This window comes from Crocodylus porosus, unplaced genomic scaffold (genome assembly GCF_001723895.1).
Source record: "Crocodylus porosus isolate Cpor-Errol unplaced genomic scaffold, CroPor_comp1, whole genome shotgun sequence".
Taxonomy (NCBI): Eukaryota; Metazoa; Chordata; order Crocodylia; family Crocodylidae; genus Crocodylus; species Crocodylus porosus.
This window is the reverse complement of record NW_017728886.1, coordinates 144,046,238-144,055,862: the sequence shown is the minus strand read 5'-3', so window position 1 is coordinate 144,055,862 and position 9,625 is coordinate 144,046,238. Positions and strand designations below refer to the sequence as shown.

General features: G+C 41.2%; 1 protein-coding gene across 3 annotated transcripts in view; it reads left to right on the top strand.

The window, feature by feature from the left end:
- Positions 1 to 9,625, top strand: part of PIGN (phosphatidylinositol glycan anchor biosynthesis class N) — a 155,840-nt gene that overhangs the window by 35,501 nt on the left and 110,714 nt on the right. For all 3 annotated transcript variants that reach the window (XR_002102371.1, XM_019542154.1, XM_019542163.1), the window contains exon 5: positions 5,964 to 6,070. Coding sequence is in view for 2 of the 3 variants with exons in the window: in XM_019542154.1 (XP_019397699.1) it covers positions 5,964 to 6,070 (107 nt within the window). In the remaining variant the exon portion in view is untranslated. The remainder of the gene's footprint in view (positions 1 to 5,963; positions 6,071 to 9,625) is intronic.

Sequence of the window (9,625 nt, the reverse complement as noted above, 5' to 3'; positions counted from 1 at the left end):
AATAATGGTCACAAGCTGGCAGTGTGTAGATTCAGACTAGACATCAGGAGGCTCTACTTCGCGGTCAGGGCAGCTAGGATCTGGAGCCAACTTCCAAGCAAAGTGGTGCTGGCTCCTACCCTGGGGGTCTTTAAGAGAAGGCTAGACGAACACCTTGCTGTGGTCGTTTGACCCCAGTACTCTTTCCTGCCATGGCAGGTGTTCGGACTTGATCTGTTTAGGTCCCTTTTGACCCTACCAGCTATGAAATTATGGGGGTCCTTCTTTCTTTTTTTCATCAGAATTGAAATTTCACTTGCAGCATTATCCCAGCTATCCAATTTGAACAGTTGTATGGAGTTTCTTGCCTGGTAATTGGCAATGAGTTCAATTTCATAGATTATGGTTGCACCAGTTAAATATACTGTGATTACTCAGATTCTAATAGAACTCCGATAGGATCAATGTGCTGTCTCATCTACAGGTAAAGTAAGGAAAACCACTACCAACTATGCTTAAATATACTCTTCTAGGAAAGCACCAACACTAGTGAGCAAGGACTAGTTAAGAGTGACACAAAAGGGGTATGAGAGAATGTTTTTTTGCCCATTTGCTGCTTTGATGCATACCCCAAGTGTTATCTTTCCTTTTTAGTACGTTTATGATTTGCTTCCTACATTTTAAAGCAGGGGTGGGCAAAATGCGGCCTGGGTGCCAGATGTGGCCCACCAGGCCATTCTATCTGGCCCGTGGGGCCCCTAAAAAATGTAGAAAATTAATATTTATCTGCCCCTGGCTGCCTTTCATGCGGCCCTTGATGGCTTGCCAAAACTCAGTAAGTGGCCCTCTGCCCAAAATACTTGCCAACCCCTGTTTTAAAGTCTTACTTTTTGAGCAGTGAATTGGAACCTTTTTCAGCATGGTGCATATTCTATTTCAGGGTTAGGCAACTCCCAGCACTGGTGCCAGTGTCCGGCATGCAAAGGCATTTTGCTTAGCACGGGTGCCGCGGGGTAGATGGCAGGGAAGAGGCCAGGACTGCACTACCACAACAAGGATCAGGCCCCTTGTGACTCCCCCTGCCATCTGCCCCTGGCATACCAACATCTTACAAATTGACGTTGTGGGCATTTTTGGCACTGTGCCAAAAAACAGAGCTGGCCCATGTTCTACCTCTTTAAAAGAGAGTTTTGTTCTAACTGTTGACTCATCTAAATTGCGGCATAAACAGAACACATGAGATACCCTCATTGAAGGAACAGTTCTTAAATTAAGTATAATTTCTTTCTTCTATACCTGTCTTATTTTGTCAGGCATCTATAGTTTTCCAAGAAAAATATAACACGTCTGTATTTCTAAAACGTAGAAGAAGTTAAATAAATTGTTATGGCTTTTTTGTTCCTCATTTATACTTCATAAAAAATGTCTGTTTTTTTATTGCAAGTGACTGGGTTGTTGTAGTTTATGTTCTTATTTATTAAATGATTTTATTTCCTTTTGTATAGATTGATGTATAAAAAGTGAATTGCTTTATCTTAGTGTTTTCTCCTCATGTTTCCAAGGCTGATAAATCTGTTACCTTTTAAAAGGTAACAGTTTCAATAGAAAACGTAAATCTAAGTTTTTTTGGGTTCTTTGGACCCAGGAAAAAAGGGGGTAAGAGATGAACAGTTGAGGAAAAAATAAGTAACAAAAATTGACCCTTAAATCTGAACTTTAGTGAAAAATATTTTTTATATGGTTTAGTGTTGATCATGTGGATGTCTAAAGCAATTTCATAGTTAATGTGCATGCAGTGTGTTTGCTGTTAAAGCAGTATTAAAATTCCTATTTCTTTATCGCTTATTTTCAATATTTACATACTAACTTTTCAGAGATTGTTTAGAATGCTTTTAATATCAAATATGGTTTAATTTTTGCAAAGGGAAGATCTTGACTTCGGTGTCTCTGAAATTTAGCTTTAAAACTAGCTAAACAACCAGTCTCCAGGAACTTCAGTAGACTGCTTTCAAGATGTGGACATAAATAGAAATATAACTTTTCCTCCTACACTGTCCGGAAAAAAGACGCTTGTGTCTGATTTTACCACCTTTGCTGCCCATACTCCCACCTCATTTCATGCAGATCCTTCTCTTAGCTACTTCTTGCCTTCTCCCTAGCACAGCTCGACTCATAGGTGTCAGCTAAAATTTGCTGGTAGATGTCTTCCTTTCACCCAGACTCAGATGTCCATCTGAGTAGAATCTCGTCTGGTGATTCCATATGAGACCTTCCAACCTAGGAATAGCCTCAGTAGCAGAACTCAAAAGGAAAAAACGGCTTAAAGTTTGAAGCTGGTGAGTTGGCCTCATCTGTGCTAAAATAGTTTTGCAGCAGCATAGGAACAGTTCACTGGTAGCTTGACAGTTGACAATGAACTCAAATACTCTGCCGACTATGAAGCGCAGAACACTTCCAAAGGGGATTACTGGATGTCACAGGCTGCTACTGGCACTTACTGGACTGAACTGAACAGCAGTGGGGAATCCTGAAGTGAAGTGGTGTGGGGGACTGTGATCTAGGCAGTGTACACTACAGTTTCAATCAGGCACTGCTGTTCAGAAGTTCTAGTTTTTGCAGCTTTGCACCAAGATATATGAACATCACCCACAGTGCATCCATGCAAGCAATTGCTTCTAAGCTTGTTTACTTTTGCAAGTAACTTCTTTTTATTCTTGAAGCAGCCTGACACTTGCTGATTTATGTACAGCACACCTGCCATCTTATTCTGTTCTAACAGCATGTGACTGTGTTACTGCACCTGTTTCTTCACTAGCAATTCAAGCTCCCAACCCAATGATTGGCCTGCTTTGCTTGTGAAGATGCTGACCATGCAGACTTCATGTTGTCCTTGACCATGACTTCTACCTACTATGAGGTTGCAATCTGTTGTTAACAGTAGTATTCTGATCCTTTATACTGTCAGACAGGAAAATCTGTGGGAGGAACTAGCACGAGGTGGGGAAGTTTCTGCGAATCTAGTTTTCCTTGTAATGAAAGTAAGCAGCTAGTACATTACTACAATAAGAAAAACACTTGTGTTTCTTATTTCTTGTCAAAGAATGTGTATTTCTCATTCCTTGCCGCCTTCTCCTTCCTGCTCCCTCTACCAAGATAAGGAAATAGTATTGCATAATATTATCTTTTGAAGGGTCATAAAGTAACTAAATATGTAATCATTGAAGATGCTTTAAGTTATTCCAGGTGGTCCAGAATTTTTCAGGAAAGGGCCTGTCGTGCAGTTTCTTTACCTTGGTAGAATATAGGGTGAGTAGCAGCAGAGATGGATTCAGCCCATACAGGCTCACATTTGATTCTCCCCCACTCCAGCTCTGTCCATTTTTAGAGACAGAAGCTTGTTTTAGATCCATTCTGGTTTTTCTGCTGGCTCTGTCCTATCACCACAAAACAGTACGATGCTGAATCATACTGTAATATCAAATCTCATTAATGAACTCTGCTTGCTTTCTTGATCTCCTTTCCACTGAGAGAAACTCCGTACATGCTACTTTTAAAAAAAGGGTCCTGGAATATTGTACTTCCCTTTCTGATAGTATCAGACTTTTACTAGTTGGCAAATGACAACATGTGTGCTGGATTTATAAATAAGTTGCCCCTCATGGAAACAGCTGCTGTAATTTTCATATCTCCAGCCTAAAATTTCTGTGACACTCATGACCTGCGGAAGGCTACTTGGTACCCAAAAGCTTGTTTCCTTTCCAGTTATACAGTTGCTTCAATAAAATATACCATCTTTGTGAAATCCTTGTCTCTCACATTTTTTTTCTGGGATCACAACACTGTTCAGAATGCCAGTGACACTCTTGAACCCTTGGGTATAATCCAGGTAAGCACCACATCTTGACACAGAGCAACTTGGTAGAGTTCCAGGTATAAGTGGAGTAACTGAGAAATCAGCTGGATTTTCTCTGGCCATCAGTTGACAGGAGTACACTTCCCCTTTGGCAGTTTATGCAGAATAATGGAAATGGAAATGGCTTCATGAGGCTTCAACAACTTAGCCATTGCCTGGAGAAATTCATTATGCCCCTCCTGATTTTAGATCACTTCAGAACTTTGCAAATTGAATTCCTTGTTTCCTGCTTTCCACCAGCTGGAGTGTTAGCCTTTATCAAGATGCTCTTTTCCACATCAGTGGACCCATCCAGAAATTGCACATCTAGAAATTTTTGCTTCAAAAATTCTTATTTGCTTTGACTCCTACTTCTTTATACATTTTTAAAGAAGTAGGGCTTTGAAGACTGTAAATATCTCAAGTCTGTTCCAAAGCCATCCTTTTTAGTTTTTAGCAGTGAAATATTCCTTGCAGACCTGACTGAAAACTACCTTAAAACAACTTCCTTATTGCTTTCTTCTCCCTTCTTTTATATTTGTGCGTGATCTTTTTTTAAGAAAACATTTTGAAATGGGATTGTCTTTCATAGTTTCACATTAGGTTTATATTCTGGAAATCAGAAACCTTTTTTTCAGACTTAAAAGTGAAGATTTTTGATAATCTTTGTTTCCTGCAGCTTTGATTTGTCAATTCTTGATTGACAGGAGTGCATTTCAATATTTTGACTGACATGCTGCAGCATTAGCAGTGAAATGGGATTTTGAGGGCCTTCTCTTAAACTCCCTGCTTAATTTCAAGGTAGTGCTGCAATCATGAGCAAGAAGAATACAGTAAGTTCCTGAGTCTGAATTCACATATGGCCCACAATTTTCATGGTCCTGCATGAAAATCTCCTCTTGCCAAAACACCTGTCATGTCATATTTAAATTCCGTATCCCTGCATTTTCCTAATAAAATAGAACCTACTGCCATCTTTCTACTGCCTTTCCACCCTTGATGCCTCACAAACTGAAGGGAAAATAGGGAGAAGCAGCAACATAAAGGCATTTCTGACATAACCCTGAAGATGCATCAGCTGATCAACTAAAAGTTAAAATCCAAGAAATGGCGGAAGGTAATTGTGGCAGGGCACTGTGTGTGCTTGCCACTTTAAGGCCCGGGAGTTGGCAGCCTCCAGGTGCCTAATGAGGGCAGCCATTTTAGGCTCAGGGCTGCCTATATAAACAAGGCAGTTTGGCTGCTGGAGGTCAGGCAGCAACACTGCCTGGCCTGAGGGCTGCCGAGTTTCAACTGGCGATAAGGGAGGAGCTGTAGGGGATGGCAGGAGGCTCCTGGTCCTGGGTATGACCTAAAACTGCACCCTGCTGGGAATGGGTGGCCTGGTGGGGCTCCCAGTGGTGCGGGAGCCCCCAGGAAATGCCAAGCCAGTTACCACCACGGGTGAAAGGCGGGTCGGGGCACCTTAACCCCTAGCCCCCACCACCAGGTGGGTAACCCCTTTTATGCAGAGGGCCTAGAGGGTAGACCCCAAGAGAGAGTAGGCAGTGTGAGAAGCCCCAGTGGAGGGGGCTGTGATGATTGAGCCCCAGTGAGAGGGCAGTGAGAAGCCCCAGTGAGGGGGCGGTGTGAGGAGCCCCAGTGAGGTGGTAGTGAGAAGGGGTCTTGATGGATCGATTCTGGAGCCTGGTGGGACCAGTAATGATGTGGACAACTGGATGCCATCTGCGAGGCATGGGCTGCGGTGTAGGGGAGGAACAGAGCCACAGATAGTGCTCCCTGGCATCGGGCAGTAAATGAGCAGTCTCCCACTTAATTTACATCTTTATTAGTCAATTAAGATCAAGGCGTGGTGGGCAAGTAAGGCGGGCGGTTTGCTCAAGATCAGGGGGGTGGGCCACGTGGAAATCGGCCCGGGTAGGCTCCTCTGTTACAGTAATGTTTAACTCGTTTAGTTTTGGTTCTTGCTTTTCTATGGAGTTACTGGGCTTGGATATTTCTTCTGTTCCTGCCTTCATGAACTGTATTTTTAATTAAGGCAAGGAGAATTGATCTTTTTCCTATCCATACTGCATTTTTGTCCTTTTTGCAGGTGCCAGCGGGGATCATGTTTATACTTACTGTTACACAGCAGAGAAGGAAGACTTTGGAGCAGAAGATGCAACGGTACTAGATACCTGGGTTTTTGACAGTGTTAAGGTGAATAAAAATTTCTTTATTTCACATTATTTATGCATGAAAGGCAGCGTTGATGGTGTTTCTACTCAGAAGCTGAAAAAAACACTTTCCTCTACCTTTGTATTGACCAAGAATTCATGTAATATGAGCCAGAATTTATGTATGTCCTTACTAACTGCCATCACTTGTCTGAAGTACTTGTCAATTGGACCCTAATAATGTTTTCAGACACCTGCTGTTCTTTTCTACAAGGCTTGCCTTGTGCTCCTTTAACAAAGTATTTTAACCTAAGTATGAATCTTGAAATAAGGCATGTTTAATAGCAGTGTGACTGTTTCTGAGAACTCTTACCGAGATGGCAACATATCTGCAGTCACCATACTTAACATACTTAATAATCAAATTTTATTCATGAAAGCATTGTGGTGTGGGGGAGCCAGCAATTTTTGTGTATAATTTGGGAAAGTCCTACAAGATCTTCATTGCTGTTTTCTTGATGGTAAATTACGTGAGGCTTTATTCCAAGGAATGATGTGCAGGCATTTCACATTCATTTCATTTAACAGCTTCTTTCACATAAGAAGTTTGCTTCCAAATTCAGTAAGAATGTTATTCCCCCTCACCCCAAACTTCCAGTCTCTCGCTCTTTCTGGACATGTAATGTAGTTATGCATCATGAGTGTGAGTATTGCAGGGCAAACTTCATACCTTCAAGTATACTTGTATTTTGTCAGGTCATGCTATGCTCAAACACCTGTTCAAGCCTACAGACATTTGGAGTTGCACTGGTCTAAGGAAAGAGATGAATTTAAATTCAATTTAAGACATGTAACACAAGTATGTGCTAATGATAATGGTAGAGACATACCTTTGGTGATGTTACTTTACCAGAACAAATGGTTAATTTATTATATGTATACTGTTGCTCTAGGAAAAAACACTTCCTCTGACATTCCTGTCAATTTAACTTGCTGACAGCATGAAAGTTAGATATGCAATTAACTAGTGTAAAACATCCATTCCATTAATCAGCCCTTCTGTTACAAATGAATGAGTGCTTCTAGGAAGGCAAGTCAGACTTGCTGAATGTGAGCTGCTTTTGTCAGTGTAATTCAAATAAGCACCTCTGCTGCATTGGTGAGAAAACACAGCTAATGAGGATTCAAACCTGAAATGTTGCTTCGAATTCTGTCAGCATCTTATGTAGTATAATTTTGAATTTATTGGGTAGGCCAAGAATGTCTCTTACTCTCTACCTGCCTTGGGACCTAGCCATAGCATTACTCCATGGTGCATACAGCAGCTTTCAAGACACTGTAAGGCCACTTCTGCTTCTTCCACACCAGAAAGAGTATGGTGGGACAGGGATGAGAGTAACTAAAAGTATACAGCTTTGATTTTTGTTGCAGTCCAATACATTCTGAGCATGCCATTGTCTGACAAGGTAAATTATGATGTAGATATGTAGTCTGAGTACAAACACTAGTGTTGGTCTCCCTGATCTGATCTAACCTTGCTGTTGCTTTACTTTAATGGAAAGCGTGATGGTTTTAAAATAACTGGTTGACTTAATTGTATGGGTGCAACTTTGTATGGATGCTCTTGAACTGATATAAAATTGACTCGTGTTTCAGATGAATTTGCACTTATAAAACTGTTTGCCTCCAAAAATTGCCATAACTAATGTTTAACTGGATGTCTGCCTGCACAAGGATTCACGCAGGTTTATCCAACTGTGTGAAAAAAACTGACTCAAGTTTGTGTATGGAGGTGGTCATCATGAGAGATGTTTCCTTATGCTCTCTGTCTCCTTGCACAAGCGTGCAAAACCAGCTACAGTGACCCATATGTAAAAGATATCAGTTAAGGTCACCTAGCACAAGGCATGATGATTACAAATATATTCTGCTTGTAATATTTGTAATACCTTCACTTAGTACAATACAGAACAGTTAGGTTCAGTTCAGTCTCTTTAACTAACAACTATATACACGCATAGGTGACTAGCTTAATTCACATGTTTCTTGTCTCAATTTCACCCTTCCCCTCATCCCCATTCTGTTCCTACTATATAATGTACTTCAGCTACCTGAAGGGTGATATTGGAGAGGATGCAGATGGGCTTTTCTTTGTCTGTAGGGGACAGGACTAGGAGAAATGGCCTTAAGCCTCAGCAGGGGAAATTTAGACTTGAAATTGGGAGGAACATTCCAACTGTGGGGGTGGCCAAACAGTGGAACAGAAGATGTGGAATCTCCGTCCTTTATAAGTTTTCAAGAGTAAGTTAGAGAAACACTTGGCTGGGATGATTTAGTCAGAGATAATCTTGTCTTATGCAGGGAACTGAACTAGGTGACTGTATGAGGTCCCTACCAACCCTGCTTTCCAATGATCCTATGAATTTTGGTTCCTCTTCCAAAGGTCATGCTATCATTGCATCTTACCTTTTCCACAGAGATCTGCATCTTCCAGGATCACAACAGTCTCTGTCTAGCAAGAAAAACAAGCTTTGGTTGGTAATACTTTTTGTTGGATAAGCTTTTGGGCACAAAATGCCCTTCCTCAGGTCTGGGAAAGAAGCAGATACAGCCTAAGCTAAATACCAAGTAGAATAATTCCTTTATTCAACTCCATTGTGTCAATGGAATGATCTCTTAAAGGAAAAGGACAGTAAACCTTAGAGCATGGAGAAGTAGTTATGGATCAAATAAGAGTAGTTAAATAGATAAACCTTCTAATTGTGTAAAAGAATATGATTATTCCTAAAGGAAGAGGAATGTTATTTCCTGGAGAATACAGAGTGGGGGAAAGTTAATTGTTATGAGCCATAATTGATTTTCCATGGGGTTCTTGGTTTATTGCAACAACATTTCTACTGATAGACTTTGCAAAAATTTTAAAACCTTAGCTGTTTCCTTTTCCTTTCTTTACAAATATAGCACAGCGTTACCTTTGGACAATGCTAGGGCTGTACGTGCACAGATTTTCAAATGAACTGCAGATTACACAGTGAGATGTACATGGTAGAACAGCCTTGTGTTTAAGGCACACTTCTTGACTAGAGCCAGTGTTATAAGTTATAGGGATTCAAGCTATCAAAGAATCTGAGGTTCAAATTTCTCTTCCTCTATACACAAAACCAGTGGGGAAAAAGATGAGTTGACTTGCTGTAGTGGAGTCTGGAGGCTCCTAGAACTCCAGAATCTCAAGTGGATTCCTGTACTGTTAAGTCTAAGGTCAAATCTGCCTTTGACAAAAGAGTCCAACTCAATCTTCTGCAGTAATGAGGCAAATTAAATTTCATAGATTTCATAAACATTAGGGCTGGAAGGGACCTTGGGAGATCATTGAGTCCAGCCCCTTGCCCAAAGGGCAAGAAGTCAGCTGGGGTCACAGGATCCCAGCAAGATAAGCATCCAACTTACTCTTGAAGGTGTTCAGTGTAGGTGCTTGAACCACCTTCACTGGCAGACTGTTCCAGACCTTGGGGGCTCGGACAGTAAAGAAGTTCTTCCTTATGTCCAGCCTGAAACGGTCTTGCAGGAGTTTGTGACCGTTCGACCTCGTCATCCCTTG